The 24,124-nt window shown below is 53.6% G+C and overlaps 2 protein-coding genes across 8 annotated transcripts; both read left to right on the top strand.

Annotated features, from left to right (window-relative positions):
* Positions 1–1,558: 1,558 nt before the first annotated feature.
* GATAD2A (GATA zinc finger domain containing 2A) lies at positions 1,559–24,110 on the top strand. 7 transcript variants are annotated; one of them, XM_088179265.1, is made up of 12 exons: positions 1,559–1,637; positions 10,588–10,636; positions 14,634–14,896; positions 16,152–16,299; positions 16,888–17,016; positions 18,354–18,446; positions 19,992–20,123; positions 20,563–20,730; positions 21,317–21,596; positions 22,405–22,694; positions 23,187–23,370; positions 23,973–24,110. In XM_088179265.1, exons 3-12 carry the CDS (start codon positions 14,643–14,645, stop codon positions 24,101–24,103), a joined length of 1,809 nt encoding a protein of 602 aa, XP_088035391.1. In that variant the 5' UTR covers positions 1,559–1,637; positions 10,588–10,636; positions 14,634–14,642; the 3' UTR covers positions 24,104–24,110. The 7 variants fall into 7 exon arrangements, with proteins under 7 accessions (XP_088035391.1, XP_088035393.1, XP_088035395.1 ...); XM_088179267.1 differs by having other exon boundaries at positions 1,568–1,637; positions 14,574–14,896; XM_088179269.1 differs by lacking the exon at positions 1,559–1,637 and adding an exon at positions 6,949–7,139 and having other exon boundaries at positions 14,574–14,896.
* LOC148221174 (uncharacterized) lies at positions 6,953–8,659 on the top strand. The gene is made up of 2 exons (XM_088179261.1): positions 6,953–7,139; positions 7,244–8,659. The coding sequence occupies exons 1-2, from the start codon at positions 6,953–6,955 to the stop codon at positions 8,656–8,658; spliced, it is 1,602 nt and encodes a 533-aa protein (XP_088035387.1). The 3' UTR covers position 8,659.
* Positions 24,111–24,124: the final 14 nt, after the last annotated feature.

The following is a 24,124-nucleotide window of genomic DNA, read 5'->3' as shown; positions in this document are numbered from 1 at the left end:
CGCTTGGAATGGCTGCTCTGGAAATCTGGGATAATTCAGGATTTTAGGGATGCATCCAACACCTGCAATTGGGGTTTTATTCCCAGGCCAGAATTGTTTTTCATGGATTTGACTCTTGTTTCATTTCCATGGAAAATTCCTCCTTTTGCTCCCAGATTTTCCAGCAGCTTTGCCTTTAAAATTCCAAGAAAATGGAATTAATTCATTCACACGGAAAACTTGGGGGAAAGGGAAATCCAAACCCGTGGGATTAAATCCTAATGGGAATGATCCCAAAGGATTAAATCCATGCAGGAATGATCCCAAATCCCGCCGGGAACGGTTCCAGCAGGAGCAGCCGGACCGGACCGGACCGGACCGGACCGGGCAGCTCCGACCCAGATCAGCCCCTGAGTCACCGAACCGGCACCGGGACCTCATCCCTGCCCCCGGCACCGGCTGCTCCCGCGGTACCGGGCCCTGTCCCTGCTCCGGTACCGGGCCCTGCCCCAGTCCCGATCCGGCCGATCCCGGTGCTGTTTCCCCCGGTCCCGCTCCCGGCCGATCCCGGTGCTGTTTCCCCCGGTCCCGCTCCCGGCCCATCCCGGTGCTGTTTCCCCCGGTCCCGCTCCCGGCCCATCCCGGTGCTGTTTCCCCCGGTCCCGCTCCCGGCCCATCCCGGTGCTGTTCTCCCCTGACCTCGGTCCCGTCCGGCTCTGCCGCGAGTCCCGGCCCTCCCCCGGCCCAGCCGCAGCCCCGCCCGCAGAACCGGCTCCGCCAGGCCCCCGGTGCCTCCCCCGCTTCCTCCCGCCGGCCCTCCCTATCTGCGGCCCCAGCGCGGCCTGCGCGGGCGGATAAGGGCGGCGGGGCCCGGCCCCTCCCCGGGCCGCCATCACCTCAGCCGGCCCCGGGCGGAGCCAGCGCGGCCCGGCCCCGGGGCAACCGGCGGGAGGAGCCGGGCCCGGCCCCGCCCACGCCCCGCCTCGCCCAGCCGGGCCGCGCTTTCATTGGCTCCCGTTGGGCGCACGCTGTCTCTTATTCGATATTTTACCCATCAATCAAGGGCAAACCACGCCTCACCCCGCCCACACAGCAGAGGCGAGGCGCGCACCACGGGGACGCGCTGCTGATTGGTCAATGGGCCCGTCAATCGAGCAATAAACCGCGCCTTTACCCTCACCGCTTACTACGTGGGCGGCGCTACTACTGACTCTTCGCGCTGATTGGCTGCAGGGCAGCCAACCCATATTTTTATTGGGCACCGCCGCTGTCAATCATTAGTTTAAAGATTAAAAAAACCCACCCAACGCAGCGCCCCAAGCCTGGGCAGGGGGCGTGGCCGGGCGCGAGGGTGTCCCAAATCTGCCCGGCAACGGGGGGGGTCCCTGGGGGGGGCGAGAGGGGAGGGGGGGGCACAGCGGAGGGGAGGGGGGGGAGAGGGCAGGGCAGGGAGGGGGAGGGGGGGAGAGGGGCGGGAGGATGGGGGGGGGACGGAGAGTGGGGGGGGGGGGGCGGGTCCCCCTGCGCGCGCAGCCCCCCCGCCCCCCCCTCCTGTCAGTGGCCACCTGAGGGAGCCGCCTCCCCTCCCCCCACGGCCCCAGTCCGGGCCGGGCCCCGCTGAGGAGGAGGAGGAGGCGGCTCCGAGGGGGCTCCGGACAGTGAGTGACACCCGCGCCTCACAAACCCCCCCTGGGGGGAACGGGGACAAGGGGACACCCCCCCCCCCACACACACCCCCTTCCCCCTGAGGGGGGCTCCGGGTTTGGGGCAATGGAGGGGGGGGAGAGCGCCAGGGCCGGAGATCCGGGGTTATGGGGGGGGTTGGTTTGTGAGGGGAGAAGGGAGCGGGGAAAACCCGGCCATGGCGAGCGGGAAGCCCGTGAGGGACGCGGGGAATTGGGGTGAGCGAGAGCGCGAAAGCGCCAGGGGGGTTCGGGGGGGGGATGAAAGTGCGGCCGGGTGCGTGAAGGGACGGCGGAGGGGGGGGGTGGAGGTAATAAAAAAAAAAAGCAAAAAAAAAAAGCAAAGGCTGGGAAGTCCGAGGGGAGGGTGGGCACGGGTGAGGGGGTGCCAGGGAGGAGCGGGAGTGCATCCTGGGAGTTGCCCGATAGGCACAGCCACCAGAGCATGTCAGCAAAGGCGGATTATTGGTGCCAGAGCCTTGGGAAGGCGGGGGAGGGGAGTGGGGGAGGGGACCGGGCCACCACCAGGGCCACCGAGGACCACCAGGCCACGGCTCGGGGCTGGCGAGGCCGGGCGGGGAGCGCTGAGGGAGCCCCGGGCGGCTCCGGGGTCCCCCCGCGCCGGGACGGGCCCGCGGCCGCGCTCCGGAAACAGCGCGGAAAGTTTTGGTGCACGGAGAGCGGGGAAACGCGGGGCTGTGCGGGGAAAAGGAAAGCGAGGGTGAGGGGGAGAGAGTGAGGGAAATGCTGAGGGTGAGGGGGAAACGGAGGAGTGCAGGAAATGCTGAGGGGATTGGGGGAAAGTGAAGGGTTTTGGGAAAAGAGGAGTGCAGGAAATGCTGAAGGGTTTGGGGAGAACTGAGGATGCAGGGAAAAAGTGAGGGGTTTGGGGGAAAAGTGAGGGGTGCAGGAAATGCTAATGGGTTTGGGGATAAAAGTGAAAAGTTTGGGGGAAACAGGAGTGCAGGAAATGCTGAAGGGTTTGGGGGAAAAGTGGGAATTGGGGATAAAAGTGAGGGGTTTGGGGAAAGTGAGGAGTGCAGCAAATGCTGAGGGGTTTGAGAAAAGCTGAGGGATTTGGGGGAAAACTGAGGGGCTGAAGGGGAAGCTGGGGATGCCCTGAAAAACTTCACGGGTGGCACAGAAACTTGGGGCTCTGTTGGAAAACTCGAGGGTCTTCTGGAAAATCCGGGGGTCTGTCCCAAAATCTGAGGCTCTGCTGGAAAACCCAGGGGGTTTGCCCCAAAACTTGGAAAATTCGGAGCTCTGCAGGAAAACCCAGGGGCTTGGGGCAAATCCCTGTCCCCAAATCCAGGGATTTTTGCCAAAACTCGAGGCTCTGCAGGAAATCCTGAGGGTTTGCCCCAAATCCTGGGATTCTGCTGGAAAACCTGGGGGTCTGGAGCAAAAATCTGGGTTCTGCAGGATAATCCAAAAATCTGCTGGAAAACTGGGAGTCTGTTCCTCAAAAATCTGAGGGTCTGCCCCAAAACCCAGGGATCTGCTGGAAAACCTCAGGGGTTGAGGCAGAACTCCAGGGATTGTCCCAAAAGCCCCAGATCCCAGGGGTCCATCCCAAATCCTGGGATTCTGCAGTGAATCTGTGGTGAATCCCAGGGATCTGTGTGAAATCCCAAGCGTCCATCCCAAATTTTGGGCATCCATCCCAAATCTCAAGGGTCTGTGTGAATCCCAGGGCTCCATCCCAAATCCCAGAGCCAATCCCAAATTTTGGTGCTCCATCCCAAATCCTGGTGCTCCATCCCAAATCCCAGGCCCTAAAACAGAGCTGCATCCCTCGGGAATTTGCAATTCCAAGTGCCAGCATCAGGACCAGAAAATTCCTTTTAATTCCCCCCATTCTCCCTCTGCCCCACCCCCTTTTTTGGGATTTCAGGGGTTGCAAAAATCCAGTTCATTCTGAATTTTCCCTTTTTTTTCCCTTTCCCCTTTTTTGGGGGGGGGGGAAATCCAATTTGAGGATTTTTTTTTTTTTTAGAGACGCTGTTGGGAAAATTGAAGGATTTAGGAGGGATTAATTCCCAAATTTTGATCCAGGAGCAAACTCCCAATGGGAAAATAGGGGAAAAAAACCCTTCTGTTATAACTTAAACTTAAGGAAAAATTACTTCGTTTTAATTAAAACTCCTTAAAAATTTGAGAATTGGGATTTGCTGTGTCCAAGGCAGTGGGAAATGCCATGGAAAAGTGTGGAATTTTTCAGTTTGGGAGAGGGAAATGGAGTTTTGGGAAGCAAAATCCATGGTTTTTTTAGGGGAAAAAATCCCAGTTTTTAGCAGGCAGTCAGCTCTCAAAATTTGGATTTATCTTTTTTCCCCTGCCAAAAAAAGCTGGAAAAAATAACTTTTTTTAGGAGTTTCAAGACAAATCCCAACTCCAGGCCAGCCCTGCTGGAGCTGCCCTTTCCATGGAATAAAATGGAGCTGAAATTCCCATTCTGTGCTCCAAAAAAAAAATCCCCCAAAAATCCTTGGAAAATTCCCATTTCCTGCCAGCAGGAATTCCAGAGGGGATTGCAGGACCCAGCTTGTCCAGGTTGGGGCTGGAGCTGGGAAAATTTGGGATAAAATTGGAAAATAAAGAAATAAAATTTGGAAAATTTGGGATAAAATCCCCCAAATTCAGCCCATTTTTCCTTGGGATAAATTTTATTGGGAATTACCCATCCCAGTTTCCATGGGGATGGGAAGAGGGGTTAAATTTCGGGATGGAGACCCAAAATCCAAGGATTTGGGTGGGGTTGGGATGGGATTTGGGTGTCCCTGACCTTCAGGATCTCTTCCCATCCCAGGATTTCCAGCTGGAATTTGGGGAGTCCATGGAGAACAGGCATGGAGGGAATTTATTCATGGAATTTTGGGATGGAAGGAGCTGAGGGATCACCCAATCCCACCCCACACCCAGCCACAGCTTCTCTGGGAATTCCATCCCAGAGATTCCCAAATTCCCTTTTTTTCCAGTTTAAATCCATTCCCTGCGTCCTGGAATTCCCATCCCAAATCCATTCCCTTTATTATATCCATGGGATTTTTCCAGTTTTGGGATTATATCCATGGGATTTTTCCATGTTTTGGGATGGAATCCATTGGATTTTTCCAAGTTTTCACTGATATCCATTGGATTTTTTCCAGTTTTGGGATGGTTTCCATTGGATTTTCCTGCTTTGGGATGGAATCCATTGGAATTTTCCCAGTTTGGGATAATATCCTTTGGATTTTCCCCGTTTTGGTTGATATCCATGGATTTTTTTCCAGTTTGGAATGGTATCCATTGGATTTTTCCAGTTTTGGGATGGCATCCACAGCGTTTTCCCAAGTTTTGTGTGATATCCATGGAATTTTCCAGATTTAGGGTGATATCCATTGGATTTTCCAGCTTTGGGATGGCACCCATGGGATTTTTCCATAGGATTTTCCAAGTTTTGGGGTGAAATCCATGGAATTTTCCCTGGGATCATCCCCGTGTTCCCCCCTGCAGGAATATTTGGGATTCCTGATCCTGCCTGGATTCCACCTTCCCTGCTGCCCCTTCCAAATTCCAGGAATTTGGGGATTTTAGGGAATGCTTTCTGGACTGGGACAACAGGAGAGTGAGGGAAAAACAGGAATGAGCTGGAAAAGCACAGCAGGGATCTGGGAATAATTAATGATTAATAATTAATAATTATTAATAACAGCTCCGAATTCCTTCTGATGTTAATTTGGAGTAAAAGAATTGAAATTGGGGATTTTTGGATCCGACTCTGGCAAAACTTCTCTGGAAAAGTCTTTTCCCAAAATCCTGATTTGGGGAGGAATTTTCTGGGATTTAGGAGGAATTTGCTGGGATTTTTGGGGGGGATCTGGGGATATCTGCTGAGGTTTTTGGGGAATTTGCTGGGATTTGGGAGGAATTCGCCAGGATTTGGGGACAATTTTCTGGGACTTGGGCAGGGTGGGATTTGCCGAGTTTTGGGGAGAATTGCCAGGATTTAGGGAAAATTCCCCACGATTTTAGGGGGGTTCTGCCGGGATTTGGGGGGAATTTCCTGGGATTTGGGGGGAATTCTCCGGGAGGATTTTGAGGCCGGGGGGTTCTCCTCATCCTTGGGCTGCTCGGAGCGGCTTTCCCGAGGCTGCGGGGCTTTTCTGGGGATCGGGGGATTTTTGGGATCGGGGGATTTTTGGGATGGGAGCCGTGCCCTGCCCATGCCCCGGTGCCTCCCGCGGCCGCTCCGCGCCTCCTCCACCGGACACTGCTGCTGTCACCTCGCTGTCCCCCCTCTGTCACCTCCCTGTGTCCCCCCCCCCTCTCTCTCTGTGTCCCCCCCCTCTCTCTCTGTGTCCCCTCTCTCTCTCTCTGTGTCCCCCCTCTCTCTCTGTGTCCCCCCCCCTCTCTGTGTCCCCTCTCTCTCTCTGTGTCCCCCTCTCTCTCTGTGTCCCCTCTCTCTCTGTGTCCCCTCTCTCTCTCTCTGTGTCCCCTCTCTCTCTCTGTGTCCCCTCTCTCTCTCTCTGTGTCCCCTCTCTCTCTCTCTGTGTCCCCTCTCTCTCTCTGTGTCCCCCCCTCTCTCTCTCTGTGTCCCCCCCTCTCTCTCTCTGTGTCCCCTCTCTCTCTCTCTGTGTCCCCTCTCTCTCTGTGTCCCCTCTCTCTCTCTGTGTCCCCTCTCTCTCTCTCTGTGTCCCCCCTCTCTCTCTGTGTCCCCCCCCCCTCTCTGTGTCCCCTCTCTCTCTCTGTGTCCCCTCTCTCTCTGTGTCCCCTCTCTCTCTGTGTCCCCTCTCTCTCTCTCTGTGTCCCCTCTCTCTCTCTGTGTCCCCTCTCTCTCTCTCTGTGTCCCCTCTCTCTCTGTGTCCCCTCTCTCTCTCTCTGTGTCCCCTCTCTCTCTCTCTGTGTCCCCTCTCTCTCTCTCTGTGTCCCCTCTCTCTCTCTGTGTCCCCTCTCTCCACGTGGCCTCTCCCCGCGCGGCGCTGCCCGCGCGCCCCCCGCCCGCTGCTCCGGCCAATCAACGCCCTCCTCACATCATCCGCGCGACCCCTTCGGCCAATGGCGGCCCGCGACACAAACGCGGTTCCCCCCGCGCCGCGCCCGGAAGCGGCGGCGGCCGCGGCGCCGTGAGGGGCCCGGGCCCGCTGCGGAGCCGGTGCGGTCACCTCGCTGCCCCTCATTGTCCCCCGCTGTCCCCACGCTGTCTCGCTGCTGTCTCACCGCTGTCCCCACGCTGTCCCCTCCGCCGGCCCCGCCGCCCGGCCGCCCCGCCCCGCGCATGCTCCGCCGGTAGCGCCGCGACTCCCTCCATGTGTGAGGAGCGCATTATCGGCACCGGCGGGGAGCCACGGCGGCCACCGGCAAAACCCCGCCGGCACCGGGCCGGCGGCGGCGGGGACAGCGCGGGGACAGCGGCGGGCACAGCGCGGGGACAGCCGGCACCGCGGGCCGGGCTCGGCGCGGAGCGAGTGGAGCAGCGCCCGCCGACTTCTCCCGGTAAAAGTTCTGCCGGTGTTCATTGCCTCCGGTACCGGAGCAACGGGACCGCCGGCGTTTGGGGAGAGCGGAGCTCAGCGTGCGGGAGAGCTGCCGCTGAACTTGCGGCATTTCCCGGCCGTGCGGGGAGCCCGGAAAGTGCAAAGTCCCGCTGGCCGCGGCTCCGGCCGCCCTGAGCCCCGAGCCGGTGGCACCGGGAGTACCCCGGGATCCCGGGGCTCGTCCTCCCCCCGGAACCCCCAGCTCCGCCGCCCGCCCAGCGCCCCGGGGCGCCGCCGGCTTTTGTTTGGGAAAGTTGCTGCGGGCTTTCCGCCGGGCTGCTTCCTCTTCCTCCTCTTCCTCCTCCTTCTCCTCCTCCTCCTCCTCTTCCTCCTCCGCCGCCGCCGCCGCCCCGAGCGCTCCGTGCCCGCTGCCCCCCTCTCCCACCCCCGGTGTTCCGGGTCGGGGACACGGGGGGGACACGGTGACCCCCCCGAACCCACCCCGGTCACCCGGTGGTCACCCCCCGGTCACCCCCCGGTCACCTCCCGGTCACCCCGAGCCTCTCCAGGCCGGTCCCCGCTGTCCAAACCCGCCATCGCCCCCATCCCGTGTCCCCCACCTCCGGTACCCCCCCGGTGCCGCTGCCCCCCGGTCTCCCCGGGCACGGGGACCCCCCCGGTCACCCGGTGGTCACCCCCTGGTCACCCCCCCGGTCGCTCGGAGCCTCCCCAGGTCAATCCCCGCCGTCCGAAGGCGCGATCCCGGGCGGTGTCGCCGTGCCCGGTGCCCCCCCGGTGCCCCCCGGTGCCGGAGCCCCGCGGTGGCCGCGGCCGGGCCGTGCGGCCGGGCCGGGCCGGGGCCGTGTCACAATAAGAGTCCCCGGCCGCCCTTCCTGCGCCCCGGGGCACCGGGATCGGCACCGGGATCGGCACCGGGATCAGTGCTGGGATGCGCTGCCCGGGATCGGGACTGGGATCAGGATGAGCACCGGGATTGGGACTGGGATGGGCACCGGGGATCAGAATTGGGATCAGCACCGGGATGCACTGCCCGGATCGGGACCAGCATTTGGACTGGGATCAGCACCAGGATGTGCTGCCCGGGATCGGGATGGGCACCCGGATCGGCACCAGGATTTGGACCAGAATCAGCACCGGGATCGGGATCAACACCAGGATGTGCTGCCCGGGATCAGGACCAGGATTGGGACTGGGATGTGCTGCCCAGGGTCGGGATTGGGGATCAGGACCGGGAAAAGGACCGGGATGCGCTGCCCGGGACTGGGATCAGGATTTGGGATTGGGATCAGGCTTTGGGATTGGGATCAGCACCGGGATGTGCTGCCCGGGGGGATCCCGGGGGATGCGGGACAATCCCAGCCAGCCCAGCCCCGCACAGCACGCAGTGGGCAAACGGAACCCGGGGATTTCGGGAATTCCAGCCGGGAATGGCTCTCTCGGCATTGGATCCTGCCGGGATATGGGATTGGGATTCACATCCCGGCTTTTCCCGAGCGTTCCTGCCTGATTTTCTGTGATTTTCCCCAATTTTCTCACCCCACCACTCATTTTTCCTTTGGCTTGTCCGGGATGCTCCCCCATTCCCGGGATGGAATTCCCCGAGCTCATGGATTCACCCCTGGCTATCCCAAATCCCGGAATATTCCCAGTTCCAGCTCTGGGTTTCGGGATGGCTCCATCCTGTCGGGAAGCGGGGCTGGAGCTGAGAGAGTCACAGGAAGTGACAGCGGAGGGGCCTTTGGGAATCCGGGATGGCAGCGCCTGGAATTGGCCTGGGATCAGCGGGAAAGGGCTGGGATCGGCCTGGGATTTGGGGAAAGGGGCTGGATCTGTCAGGGATTTTGGGAGAGGAGCAGGAATCTGCCTGGGATCAGTGGGAAGGGGCCAGATCTGCCAGGGATTTAAGGAAAGGAGCTGGAAGGGGCCATGGATCAGCAGGAATGGGGCTGGAATCTGCTGTGGATTTTGGGACAGGAGCTGGACGTGGCCATGGATCAATGGGAAGGGACCTGGAAATGCCCTTGGATTTTGGGAAAAGGGCTGGGATCAACCTGGGATTTTGGGAAGAGGACTGGATCTGCCAGGAATCAATGGAAGAGGGGCTGGAATTGGCCTGGGATCAGCCTGGGATTTTGGGAAAAGGGCTGGAAGAGGCCTTGGATTTTGGGAGAGGAGCTGGAATCTGCCTGGGATCAGCAGGAAAAGGGCTGGAAGTTGGGAATGCTGGAAGTTGGGAAGTTTTGGGAATGTTTAGAATCCCAAAATTCCAGATCCAAAACAGGGATGTTGCTGATGGAATTCCAAGGCCGGACATGGATTCATGGAATTCTGGGATGCTTTGGGGGTGGGAAGGAGCTCTGGGATCAGCCAGGGATATTCCCATTATTCCAGGTTTTTCCAGCCTGGCTTTGGACACTCCCAGGAATTCCTAGCTGCTCCATCTCCATTTTCTCCCACGGATCCCAAACTATTCCAGGATTTTCCCACTCCTGATCCAACCAGGAGCTCCTTCCTGAGAATCCCGAGCCTTAACACAGCTGGAATTCCAGAATTCCACGATTTCCCAGTGAAATCCAAGGAATTCCAGCTCTCCCTCGGAGCTTCCCAGGAAAAGCAGCCGGGGCGGCTCCAAATTCCAAAGGATTTTCTGGGATGTTCCCAGATCCTCTTAACCACGAACAGCTCTGGGTGAGCTCCGTTAATTCCTGCTGGAATTCCTGGGATCACGGGGCCGGAGCAGCCGGAAAATCCCGGGAATGGCTGAGGGCTCTGGGTCCAGAAAAACCAGGAATGAAAGGAAATCTGGGAATTGCATGGATGGAAACTGGGAATGAAAGGAAATCTGGGAATTCCGTGGATGGAAACTGGGAGTGAAGAGAAATCTGGGAATTCCATGGGCTGGATCCAGGTGAAAATCCCAACTTTTGGAATGTGGGAAAGGATCAAACTCTGGATCCTGCTTGGATACAAACCTCGGGAATTCCTTGGGAAAATTCGGGAAGAGCCATCCCTGGGATCTTGGGAATGCTCCTGGCTCATCCAGGAAGGAATTTTTTGGGAATCTCAGGCTCCCTGATCCATGGGAAGACTTGAGAATCTCCAGATCCTGCAGGATCCTTTTTTTTTCCCGGGAATTCTGCCAGGAATTCTGCTGGAACAGGCGGAACAATCCCATATTTTTATTGGAATTTGTGTTTTTATCCCAATTCCCGCTCAGGATTCCCGACTTTCACAGCGGTGCCGTCGTTTTGGGATTCCCAAATTCCAGTCAGTGCCAGCATTCCCAAATCCCAGGATTTTCCCGGCTCCAGGTGGGGAGGGGGCTGCGTTGATCCATCCGGGATTTTCCCCTCAGGAATGTTGGAATTTGGGAATGTCGGAATTCCAGGGATTTTTCCTGGGAATGTTGGAATTCCAGGATTTCTCAGCTCTCTCTCTCCCCGCAGATCTCGGCTCGGGCTCATCCTGGCGGGACCCCATGACCTTCCCTGACAGGTGAGAGCCGGGAATTCCCGGGAATTTCATGGAATTCTATGGGATCAGGAATCTCTGCCGCGGCACGGGCTGGAATTCCTGGCCTGGGATTTGGGATTTGGGAATTTTATCCTGGAAAAGCTGGAGAGGAGCTCCAAGAGGATCTTTCCCAAAAATCTCCCGGATTTTCCAAGGGATTGGAAAATTCCAGAGGATCCCAAACTCCTGGAATTCCTGCCGGGAATCTCCTGCAGTGCCTGGAATGGGACTGGGGAATTTTGGGGTTGGGGATTTTTGGGATTTGGGATTTGAGGATTTTGGGGATTTGAGGATTTTTGGGATTTGAGATTTTTGGGGTTTGGGATTTTTGGGAATTTTGGGATTTGGGGTCTGGGATTCGGGAAGGGTTTGGAGCTCCGTGAGGAGCCGGGGCCGAGCTCCCACCTGGGCAGGGCTCACCTGTCCCTGTCTCACCTGTGCAGATCTCACCTGTCAGTTCTCCCCTCACCTGTGTCACTGCTCACCTGTGCAGGTGCTCCCCATGGGAGGAGTCACCTGCGTCAGCTCTCACCTGGGCAGGTGTTCCCTGTCCCCTGCAGGTCCTCACCTGTGTCAGCTCTCACCTGTGTCAGTTCTCCTCTCACCTGTGCAGGTGTTCCTCTGTGCTCACCTGTGCAGGGTCTCACCTGTCCCAGGTGTTGATTTGTGTAGGTTCTCACCTGTGTCAGTGCTCACCTGTGCAGGGTCTTCCTGTCCTGATCCGCTCTCACCTGTTCAGGTTTTCCCCTCACCTGTTCTGGTCACACCTGTCCCAGGGAATTCTGGGAAATTCCCGGGATTATCCCTGGATTCCGCCGCTCCGGAATTCCCAGAAATCCTTCATTAAAAAATCAGGAATTTCCGTGGAGAAAGAAAAAAAAATTCCTTGGGAATTCCGATTTTCCTGCTGCTTTTTTCTGGGATTATCCCATTGGGGATGGAATTCTCGGTGGGAATTTTGGGAATTCCAAGGAATTCCCACCTTGGAATTTCCCCATTCCCATGGAAAAGCCGCTAGGATTGGGAATTAATAGGGAAATTAATTGGGATCCCTCATTAAGATTCAAATTTATTCGGGAATATTCAAATGAATCCATGGATATTTAAATTAATCCGGGAATGTTTCTGTCACTTCCCAACAAATAAAGCTTGGAATTTTTTTCTCATTAAAGGAGGAATTTGGAATGGAAAATCAATAATAGAGAAATAATTATTAATTATTAATTAATGATTAATCGATAATGGGAGAATTCGCTTGGAAAATCCCAGGAAAAGTTGGGAATTCTGCTCCCGGATTTCCTCCTCTGCATCCAAAAAAAAAAAAAAAAAAAAAAAAAAAGTCCTGAATATTCCAGCTGGGAATAATTTGGGAAAAATTCCCGCGGGAAAACCGGAATTTTTAAGGAATTTTCGTGGCTTTGATCCAGTTTTCCAATGATCCAGAGAATTCCCAGAATTCCCATAAAATGCCACAAATTCCTCCCAGAATTCCAGCTCTCCCCAGGGAAAATTCACCTGGAATTCCACAGAAATTCCAGGAATTCCCCCATGGATTTTTCCAGCTCCAGTGGAATTTTGGGATTCTCCTTCCCCGATATTCCAGAGCCTTTGGAGCTCCAAATTTCCAGGATCAGGAATTTTCAGGATAATTTTCCCCAAATTCCTGTGGGAATTCCCCCCAAAAAATTTCCTTTCCCTTGGATAAAAATTCCTGGAATTCCTGGAGCTGCTCCAGGGATTTTATCCCAAATTTTTCCCAGAGCTGGAGGAGCCTCGGGATAATTCCCAAGGAATTTGGGACCCTCTGGGAATTCTGGGAATTCCCAGCTCGGGAATCACTCACAGGAAAATCAGGATAAATCCCGGTGGGAATCAAAGGAATCCCGGGAATTTGGGGGAATTTCAGGGAATTCTCAGTGTGGAAATGACTCCCTGGAATTTTTGGAAAATCGGGATAAATTCCGGTGGGAATGGGGGAGGGGCGGGAAGGTGAATAAATTCCCGGTGGGAATCTCGGGAATCAAAGGAATCCCGGGAATGACTCCTATGGAAATTTGTGGGGAAAATCGGGGTAAAAATCCCGGTGGGATCGGGGCGGGGGGGGGGGAGGGGAGGGGAAATTCCTGGAGAAATTCCCGCTGGAAAAGCGGAAGCATCCCGGGATTCCCGGCGGGAATTCCCGAGCCCCGGCCCGGCATTCCAAGGGTTAAGCGCTGCCATTTTGTTCCCGGAGATTTCTCGGGAATGGCGCGGAAATGGCAGCGCTTAACCCTTGGAATGCCGGAACCGGGAATCCCTGCGGGATCCGGGAATTCCCCTCCCCTCCCCCAACCCCCCCTCTCTCCTTTCCTGGGAATTCCCATCCCAAAATTCCGGAAAAACCGGGATCGGGGTTTTTTCCCCAAAGGGGATGATCCCGCTTTTCCACCTGTTGTTATCCCGAATTTTGGGATGGAAAAATGTGGGATTGGCGCTGAATTCCCAAAGAAAATTTGGAGTTTTTTTCTGGGATTGACACATCCAAGAAAGCCGGGAATTCCCGTGGACTTTCCTGGGAAATGCCAGGATTTCTGAGTTCTGATGGGAAAAAAAAAAAAATCCCAGAAAAATGAATTCCCAGGAATTTTGGGATGATCCGAGGCCGGGGTACCCAGAAATCCATGGAAAATATTCCCTGAGGAGCCTTGGAAGTGTTTGAATCCCAATTTTCCACCTCTGGGAATTTTCTTTTCCTGAATTTTGGTTGTTTGGAATTTTTGGCTCCCAAAATTCCTGGGGCTGGGTGGGAAAAACTCGGGAGAGGAATTCCAGGATGTGGGAAAAGATGGAATTTTGCAGCCCCAAGTTTCTCCTTTTTCCATTGGACTTTTATTGGAATTTTAATTTTATTTGGGAATTTCCCTCCGAATCCAACCCCGTTCCTGGAATAACACCTGGAAAAATTCTTAAAATCCTGCTTTGCCAAGTTTTTCCTGGGATTTCTGAGGAATTTTTTCCCTCTTTTTTTCCTGCCCTGGGTGCTGGGATGGGCTGGGATTCTCCTGGGAAAGGAAAAACAATGGGAATTCCCTTTTCCAGGAATTTTCCAGGGATTTCCCAGCCCCTTTTCCAGAATTTTTCCTGTCCTTTTCCATCCCTTTTCCAGGACTTTTCCATACTTTTTCCAGCCCCTTTTCCAAGGAGTTTTCAAGCTTTTTCCATCTCTTTTCCAGTTTTTTTTTCCAGTTCTTTTTCCCAAGTTTTTCCATCCCATTTTCAGGACTTTCCCCTCCCTTTTCCCATCCCTTTTCCAGGATTTTTCCCCTCCCTTTTCCATCTCTTTCCCAGGGATTTTCCAGCCCCTTCCCCCTCCCTTTTCCCTTCCCTTTTCCAGAATTTTTCCAGGATTTTTCTTTCTCTTTTCCATCCTTTTTCCAAACCCCTTTCCCATTTTTTTCCCATCTCTTTTCCGGGATTTTCCCCCTCCTTTTCCCGGATTTTCCCACCCTTTCCTGAGTTGCTTTTCCCAAAGTTTTCTCGGACTTTGTCCCTCTGGAACCAAAGGGATTTGGTCACAAAATCCCGGGAATTTTAACCCCTTCGTGTCTCCGTTTCCCAAGATTCCCCCCCCCCCCCCTTTCCCAGCATTTTTTAACCCTTTGATGTCTCCCCGTTCCCGGGATTTTTAACCTTTTGGATTCCTCCTTTTTCCCACTGATTCCCCCTTCTTTCTTGGTATATTTTTCCCGGATTTTTCCCCTGCCATTCCCAATATTTTTAACCCTTTCCCGGGATCTTTTCCCCTCCTTTCCCAGCACTTTTTAACCCTTTGCTGTCTCCCCTTTCCCGGGAATTTTAACCCTTTGGTGCCTCCGTTTTCCCACAGCTCCCCAAAACTTACGTGGGATTTGTTCCCCCTTTTCCGGGGGTATTTTCCCAGGATTCCCCCCCGCCATTCCCGGTGTTGTTTAACCCTTTCGTGGCCTCCCCTCCGTGCCAGGCCCTCACCATGAGCGAGGACTCATGCCGCACCCGCAGCCAGAAGCGAGCCCTGGAGCGGGAGTCGGAGCCGGAAAATAAAAAACTCAGGATGGACAAAGGAATTCTGGGATCCGACCTCAGCTCCGAGGGGGAAATGAAAATCAAAGCAGATCCTGGGGCCGGGAAAATCCCGGGAATGCTGAAAAGTGGGGAAGTCAAAGCCACCATCAAAGTGGAGCTGCCGGCCGGGGATGAGCCCGTGGATATGAGCACATCCAAAGGGTGAGGATTCCATGGAGTTCCGGGAATTCCGGGAGGTGGGAAAGGCTTTGGATCCCTTCTCATCCCGGCTTTTATTGGGATAGAGCTGGAGTTGAGTTTTTGGGAAGTTCTGCTGTCACATTCCTGGTTTTTCCCTTTGGAATTGTGGAAAAATTGGGAGGAGAATCCCGGGAATGTTTTAGGTGGGAAAGCTGCTCCCATTCCAGGGGTGATTCCTGCTGATCCAAACCCATCCCAGCTGAATTTCCTTGGATGGAATTGCTGGAATTCCAGCAGGAAAAGGAGTTTGGGTGTGAGGAATGAGTTCCCAGCTCATTATCCCGACCCAGCCCATCCCAATTTTCCAGCTCCAGGAAAAAAGCTGGGAATGCTCCAGCTGTGCCAATTCCAGAGGGAAATCCCTGGATTTGGGGATTCTCTGGATTTGGAGTTTCCCTGAATTTGGGGATTCCCTGGCTTGCTGTGCCCTCTAGAGGACATTCCCAACCCTTTGGAATTTTCCTGAAGTTCCTGCCCTGGGCCCTTTTCCCAGCCCTGGAATTCCCTGGGTGGCTGGAAAAGGATTGGGAAAGGGATGGAAGAGCATCGGGAAAAGGGGCTGGGAAAAAGGCAGGAAAAGCCTAGGAAAAGGGGTTGTAAAAGGGGCTGGAAAGGGCTGGAAAAATCTTGGAAAAGGACTGGGAAAACCTTGGAAAAGAGAAAAAACTTTGGAAAAAGGGTTGGAAAAAGGGCCAGAGAAGGGGATGGAAAAGTGCTAGGAAAAGGAACTGGAAAACAGATGGGGAAAGGGCTGGAAAAGCACTGGAAGTGCAGAACTCGGGCTGTGCTGATTCCCAGCCCATTCCCAGTTCATTCCCGATCCGTTCCGGGTTCTTTCCCAGTCCATTCCTGGTCCATTTCCGATCCATTCCTGGTTCATTCCAGGTCCATTCCGGGTTCTTTCCTGATCCGTTCCCGGTCCATTCCCGGTCCATTCCCGGTCCATTCCCGGTCCATTCCCGGTCCATTCCCGGTCCATTCCCGGTCCGTTCCCGGTCCATTCCCGGTTCGTTCCCGGTTCATTCCCGGTCCATTCCCGGTCCGTTCCCGGTCCATTCCCGGTCCGTTCCTGGTCCATTCCCGGTCCATTCCCGGTCCGTTCCCGGTCCATTCCCGGTTCGTTCCCGGTTCATTCCCGGTCCGTTCCCGGTTCATTCCCGGTTCGTTCCCGGTCCGTTCCCGGCTGTGCTGATCCCGGTGTGTCCCTGTCCCGCAGGGATTCCCGCCGGGACCGGGACCGGGACCGGGATCGCCGCGTTCCCTCCCCGGATGTGATCGTGCTGTCGGACAACGAGCCCTCGAGCCCCCGCGTGAACGGATTGTCCCGGATCCCCCTCCCGGAGCCCGGATCCGAGGCCCTGCTGGTGAGAAACACGGGAAAAATCCGGGATTGGGCTGGGAAAATCCTGGGATTGGGTCAGAAAAACAACCAGGATTGAGTTGGAAAATCCCAGGATTGTCCCAGATTCAAGGCGCTCCTGGTGAGTCCAGTGGGAAATCCGAGACTGGGATGGAAAAACCCGGGATTGGGTTGGGAAAAATCTGGGATTGGGTTGGGAAAAATCTGGGATTGTCATTGTCCTGGACCTGAGGCTCTCCTGCTGAGTCCAATGGGAAAAATCCAGGATTGGATGGGAAAATCTGGGATCTGTCTCTCTCCTTTCCTCCCCATGTGTTTTTCCCGGATTTTCTTGGATTTTTCTGGATTTCCCCGGATTTCCCTTATGTTTTTCCCCTCATATTTTCCCTGTTTTTCCCCTGATGTTTTTCCCATTTTTACCGTTTTCCCCTGATGTTTTCCCCGTTTTCCCCTGATGTTTTCCCCGTTTTCTCCTGATGTTTCCCCCGTTTTCCCTGGTGATTTTCCCCGTTTTCCCTGGTGTTTTCCCCGTTTTCCCCTGGTGTTTTCCCCGTTTTCCCTGGTGATTTTCCCGTGTTTGCCCCGTTCCCAGCGGAGCCCGGAGCAGCGGGAGCGCCTGATCAAGCAGCTGCAGGAGGAGCTGAGGCTGGAGGAGGCCAAGCTGGTGCTGCTGAAGAAACTGCGCCAGAGCCAGAGCCAGAAGGAGAGCCCGGCCCCCAAGGTGGGAAATCCCCAAATCCCCAATTTTCCAACCCTTCCATCCCGGGATTCTCAACTCCCTGCTCTGTCCTTTTCCAGAGATTTTTTTTTTTAATTTTTTTTAAAATTTTATTTTATTTTTTAAGATGGTTTGGGGGGCTTTTTTAGATTTTTTGGGGGATTTTTAAAGATTTTTTTCAGGATTTTTTTTTAGATTTTTAAAAAAAAATTTTAGATTTTTTGGGGGGATATTTTTTATAATTTTTCCTGGATTTTTAGCTTTTTTTTCTGGGATTTCTTAAGATTTTTTTTTTTATTTTTAAATTTTTTGGGGGCTTTTAAAATATTTGGGGGGAGGAATTGTTTTTAGATTTTTTCCCTGGATTTTTTGCTCTTTTTTTCTAGGATGTTTTAAGTTTTTTTTTCTGAGATTTTAAAAAATTTTTGAGGGGATATTTTTAGATTTTTTTCCTGGGAGTTTTTAGCCCTTTTCATGGAATTTTTCAAGCCTTTTTTTTTCCTGGGATTTTTAAGCCTTTTCCTGGATTTTTTAAAGCCCTTTCCTGGGATTTTTTTTTACTCAATTCTGGTAATTTTTAAAGCATTTTCACAGGATTTTTTAACCCTTTCCCAGGATTTTTCACCTCCTCCCCTTTCCTGCATTTTCCCGGAATTCCAAGGGCTCCAGGATTAAACCTGAACATCCCTGAACCCTGCTGGGAACAGAACTCTCGGAATTCCCAGAATTCCTGGAATGAGGAATGAGCTGGGAATGCCCAGAGCAGGGCAGGAATTTCTCCTGAATTTCTGAACATCCCAAAGATTTTCCTCAAATTTTATTTTTTTTCTTTTTCCTGCTGGAATTCTGGAAATGCTGAGGTCCCAAATTCCCAAGGATTTTCCTTCTAGTCCCTGAGGATTTTCCCACTAATTCCCAATTTCTCGAGGATTTTCCTGCTAATTCCCAAGGATTTTCCCACTGAATCCCAAATTCCTGAGGATTTTCCCACTACTTCCTAAATTCCCAAGAATTTTCCTGTCAACCCCCAAGGACTTTCCCACTAATTCCCAAATCCCCAAATTCCTGAGGATTTTCCCACTATTTGCCAAATTCCCAAGGATTTTCCTGTGAATCCCCAAGGATTTTCCCCCAAATTCCCGAGGATTTCCCCTCTAATCCCAATTCCCTTCCCACCTGCAAACCCAGGAGGAGCTGAATCCAATCCCGAGGATTCCCCCAGGATTTTCCCCCAGGATTTCCGTGCCCATCCCGGATTTTCCTCCCCCCTCTCTCTCTGTATTCCCACTTTTCCTCACCTCTTCCCTCTGCTCTTTTCCCACTTTTTTTTCCTTTTCCAGCTTTCCTCGGCTCCCTCTGGAAGCGCTGCGGCCACGCCCCCGCCCTTGGTGCGGGGTCCTCAGGCTCTTCCCGCTGGGAAAACTTCCCTCCAGGTCAGTGGGAGCCGGGAAAAATCCCGGGAAAAATCCTGGAAAAATCCCAGAAAAATTCCGGGAAAAAAAATCCCGGGAAAAGCTGCCAGGATTGCCCAGCTCCCACTTTTTTTTTTTTTTTTTTTTTTTTTTTTTAAGAATAAAAGGGGAAAAGTGGGAATGGGATTTCTCAGGGGGTGTTTTCCAGCTGGGCTTGGTGATCCCAGGGATTCCTTTGGAATTCCTTGGGAATTCTGGCTGGGATTGGTGAGGGAATCCCGGGATTCTCTGTGAGGGAATTCATGGATTTTTTTATGAGGGAATTCCTGGATGTTTTGTTAGGGAATCAAGGAATTCTCTCTGGAATTGCTGAGCGAATCCCAGGATTTTCTGGAATTGCTGAGGGATTTCCTTGAAGGAATCATGGGGTTCTCTGGGAGGGAATTTCTGGTGGATTTTTTGTCAGGGAATCCCAGGATTCCCTCAGGAATTGCTCAGGGAATCCCAGGATTTTCTGTGAGGAAATCCCAGGATTTTCTCCGGAAGAGTTCAGAGAATTATGGAATTTTTTCTGTGAAAATGGAATTTTTTTGCTCAGGGAATCCCAGGATTCAGGGTTGGAAAAATCCCTCAACCAAATCCTGGCAATTTCAGGGAAGGAAATTTATCCCAGCAATTCCGATGGAATTTTGGATGAATTAACCTGGATTGGATTTTTCTGGAATTGTCCAGGAATTCCAGAGGGAGGAGCTGAGTGATTGTGTGGGAATGGGATGGAAATTCCCAACATCCCAAATCCTGGCATTCCAGACCCTGGGAAGGGGGAACATTCCAGGATTGGGATTTTTTTAGGAATATTGGGAATATCCCAATTTCAGGATTGGAATCCCAGGAATCCTTGGGCAGCAGCTTTTCCAAACTCCTCTCTCCTCATTCCTTTCCTCATTCCTCTTCCAGGATTTTTCCAAAGTGTTTTTTTCTTTTTTTTTTTTCCCTCCTCCCTTTCCCTGCTTTTCCTTTCCCTCTTCCAGGATTTTTTTCCCAGTTTTTTTTCCTTTCTGGGATTCCTTTTACTCTTCCATGATTTTTCCTGAAGCTTTTCCTTTCTCCTCATTCCTCTTCCAGGATTTTTCCCCAATTTTTTCTTCCCTCCTCCCTTTTCCTCCCTGCTTTTCTTCTCCCTTCACAAATCCCAACATTTCCAGTCCCCCTTCCCACAATTCCCAAAGATTTTTTTCCCCATTTCTGCCAATTTTTCCTCATTTTTTCTCCTTCCTTTCCCTCATCCATGATTTTTCCCAAGGTTTTCCTTCTGTCCACAAATCCCAACGTTTCCATTCCTCATTCACAACATTCCAAACACTTTTTTCCCCATTTTCCCCCCATTTTTTCCTTTTCCCCCCATTTTTCCCATTTTCTCTCCACTTCCCCCCATTTTCTCCCCATTTTTCCCTCATTTCCCCCATTTTTTTTTCCCCATTTTTTCCCCCATTTCCCCCCCATTTTCCCTCATGCCCCCACTCCGTGCTGACTCTCTCTTTTCCCGGATTTTTCCCGATTTTCCAGCCCTCCTCCAGCCGCATTCCCGGCTCGGGGATCCCCCCTCCTCTGCTCCGGGGGGGCCAGGCAGCCTCAGCCAAGCTGGGATCGCAGCAGAGCCCCCAGATCGTGATGCCCCCCCTGGTCCGAGGGGCCCAGGTGAGCTTTTCCCATTCCAGGAAAAAAATAATAATTAAAAAAAAATCTGGGAATTCTCCCCCCACTGCCCTTGGTTGGGTCAAATATCCCAAATATTCCAGGGGGGGTTGGTGTTCTCACTCAAAAAAAAAAAAAAAGGATTTTCTGGCAGTTTGGGGGTTAATTTGTGCCATTCTGGGGTTTCTTCGCATTTGTGTCTCGTTGATATTCCCAATTTTCCACAGATTCCCAATCCCATTTTCTGTGTTTTCCCAACAAATCCACTCAGAAACTTGGGAATCTGGGGCTGGAATGCTCAGAGCATTTCTTACCCTGTGGTTTTGGAGGGAAAGGGAAGAACATTCCAGGTGTTGCTCCAGGCTTTTTTTTTTTCCCCTCTGTACCTCGTTGAGTCCCATGTTTCCCTGGATTCCCAAGCCCCTTTTCCACGTTTTCCCAGCAAATCCACACGATCCGGCAGCACTCGAGCACGGGCCCGCCGCCGCTGCTGCTGGCCCCGCGCGCCTCCGTGCCCTCGGTGCAGATCCAGGGCCAGAGAATCATCCAGCAGGGCCTGATCCGCGTGGCCAACGTGCCCAGCGCCAGCCTGCTCGTCAACATCCCCCAGGTGAGCGTTCCCAGTGGGAATTCCTGTCGGGAATGGGCTGGCAGGGATGGGAATCAGGGCCTGGCTGGTGCCATCAGACCAGGCTGGCAGTGCCCCCGCGGGTGCCACAGCCCTGGGTGGCACCAGGGACTCCTGATTCCCAGTGATCCCATTCCCAGTGATCCCAATGGTCCCAGTGATCCCAATGATCCCATTCCCCGATTCCCAGTGATCCCAATGATCCCATTCCCCGATTCCCAGTGATCCCAATGATCCCATTCCCTGTTTCCCAGTGATCCCAATGATCCCATTCCCCGATTCCCAGTGATCCCCGTGATCCCAGTGATCCCATTCCCCGATTCCCAGTGATCCCCGTGATCCCAGTGATCCCATTCCCCGATGCCCAGTGATCCCAGTGATCCCATTCCCCGATTCCCAGTGATCCCCGTGATCCCAGTGATCCCATTCCCCGTGATCCCAGTGATCCCATTCCCCGATGCCCAGTGATCCCAGTGATCCCCGTGATCCCAGTGATCCCATTCCCCGATGCCCAGTGATCCCAGTGATCCCATTCCCCGATTCCCAGTGATGCCATCTCTGTCTGCAGGCGTCCCCCACGTCCCTGAAGGGCTCGGCCGTGGCCTCGGGCCAGGCTGGCAGTGTCCCCGGGGGGGCCCCGGCGCTGGGCGGCGCGGGCGAGGCCCCGGGCAGCCGCCAGGCCGCGGCCAAGCTGGCGCTGCGCAAGCAGCTGGAGAAGACGCTGCTCGAGATCCCCCCGCCCAAGCCGCCCGCGCCCGAGATGAATTTCCTGCCCAGCGCCGCCAACAACGAGTTCATCTACCTGGTGGGGCTGGAGGAGGTGGTGCAGAACCTGCTGGAGAGCCAAGGTGGGCACGGCACGGGTAAAGCCAGGCTTAGACCGGGCGGGAGTAATTTAAACCTGACAGGAATGCAGTGTTTAAAACTGGCAGGGGTCGTTTAAACCTCTCAGTAATGCAGGGTTTAAACCTGACAGGGATCATTTAAACCTGGCTGGGGTCGTTTAAAACTGGCAGGGGTCATTTAAACCTGACAGGAATGCAGAGTTTAAACCTGGCAGAAATTATGGAAATCTGACAGGAGTCATTTAAAATTGGCAGGGATCATTTAAACCTGGCAGCAATCATTGAAACTTTACAGAAATCATTTAACCTTTACAGGCATCATTGAAACTTGACAGAAATAATTTAAACTTTACTGAAATGCAGGGTTTAAAACTAGCAGAGATCATTTAATCCTGGCAGGGATCATTGAAACCACGCTGGAGCTGACCCGCCATGTTTGTCCCTCAGGGAAAGTGGCACTGAGGCTGAGCCGCCATGTTTGTCCTTCGCAGATGGCCACACTAGAGCTGACCCGCCATGTTTGTCCCTCAGGGAAGGTGTTGGTGGCCAGTCCCAGGTTTTTGTCCCTCAGGGAAGGTGTTGGTGGCCAATCCCAGGTTTTTGTCCCTCAGGGAAGGTGTTGGTGGCCAATCCCAGGTTTTTGTCCCTCAGGGAAGGTGTTGGTGGCCAATCCCAGGTTTTTGTCCCTCAGGGAAGGTGTTGGTGGCCAATCCCAGGTTTTTGTCCCTCAGGGAAGGTGTTGGTGGCCAATCCCAGGTTTTTGTCCCTCAGGGAAGGTGGCAGTGGCCAATCCCAGGTTTTTGTCCCTCAGGGAAGGTGGCGGTGGCCGTGTCCTGCCGCGAGCCCTACCTGTGTGCCCAGTGCCACACGGACTTCACGTGCCGCTGGCGGGAGGAGAAGAACGGCACCATCATGTGCGAGACCTGCATGGCCTCCAACCAGAAGAAGGCCCTGAAGGCCGAGCACACGAACCGGCTCAAGGCCGCCTTCGTCAAGGCCCTGCAGCAGGAGCAGGAGATCGAGCAGAGGATCCTGCAGCAAACGGCTCCTCCTGGGCAGCCCAAGGCCGAGCCCGTGGGGCAGCACCACGCGCTCAAGCAGGTGAGGGCCCCACCCCGGCACGGCCACGGCGTCCAGAAACCGGGAAAATGCTGGGAGATGTCCCGAAGGTTCAGTTGTGGCTTTGGGGAGTTTGGCCCACAGGTTGGGTTGAGGGTGGGTGCTAAAAAGCATCCAGTGCCACAAATCAGACAATCCCAAAGATCATCCAGTCACAAAAATCAGTCCCAAAGATCATCCACTCCCAAAGATTACCCTGTCCAGCCCCCAAAGATCATCCAATCCCATAAATTATCCAGTCCCAAAAATCAGCCAATTCAGTCCCCAAAAATAATCCAATCCCAAAAATCATCCAGTCCTAAAAATCATCCAATCCCAAAGTTAATTCCTCATCCCACAACCGCAAATCGCCCCCCCAAAAAGAAACCCAACAAAAAACCCCCAAATCTTTATTGACCGCAAAAACCCGTTGGAATTTTTTTATCCCAGATTTTTTTTTTTTTCGGTCCCTGTGGTTTTATTTTTTTTTCCCAGAGCTCCAGCCAGATGTCCCGAGGTGCTGGCGCTTCCCGAGGGGTCCTGCACGCCTTCAGCCCCTCTCCCAAAATTCAGAGCTCCTCTTCCAGCGCTGCCCTCGGCAGCCGGCCCGGAAAGCACGCCGAGAGGTCGGGCAGCAAGGGCAGCACAGGAGCCTGGAAGAAAAATCCCATCAACACAGGTATGGCAGCCCAAAAAACTGCTTTTCTTTGGGATCGTGGGGAAAAAAAAAAAATCAGTTTGTTGCGGTGTTAATTTGAGGTTTATTTTTGGTTAGTTCATCGATTTGTGTGGTGGTGCGAAGAATTGTTTGTTGATTTCTTGTTGGGAAAGTAGAGTTGGTGTGAATTTTAAAGGGCAGGAAGAAAATTTTGTTGGGAATTTTCCTGATGGATTTCTTGGGATTCTATTCCCAACACCTTCACCCATCACTTCATAATTTCATTCTAGTGAGCTCAAATCCTGATTTTTGATCCAAAATCTTCGCATTTTTTGGGATGGGTTTGGAACCTGAATGCGCCATATCCCACTGGGATAATCCATATGTAAATCCCACTTTTCCATTAATATTTGGCCTTTTTTTTTCATTATTTCCCCTCATTCCCAAGCAATTCCAGAATTCCAGAGATCACAAATCTGTTATCGGGATGATTTTGGCACTAAATCCCGGCAGGATAATCCATATTTAAATCTTCCTTTCCCATGGGATGTTTTCATTCTTTCCCCTCATTCCCGAGCTATTCCACATCTCCCTAATTCCGGAATTCCCTTTCTCCCCTGCAGGTGGGGCCCTGCCCTTCGTCAGCCCCGCTCTGGCCGTGCACAAATCGGCCTCGGCCGTGGACCGGCAGCGCGAGTATCTGCTGGATATGATCCCGCCCCGCTCCATCCCACAGTCGGCCACGTGGAAATGATTCCCCAGGGACAGCTTGGCC

Source organism: Sturnus vulgaris, chromosome 26 (genome assembly GCF_052056855.1).
Source record: "Sturnus vulgaris isolate bStuVul1 chromosome 26, bStuVul1.hap1, whole genome shotgun sequence".
Lineage (NCBI taxonomy): Eukaryota > Metazoa > Chordata > Aves > Passeriformes > Sturnidae > Sturnus > Sturnus vulgaris.
Note: the sequence above shows the minus strand (reverse complement) of the source record. Positions and strands in the feature narration are given on the sequence as shown.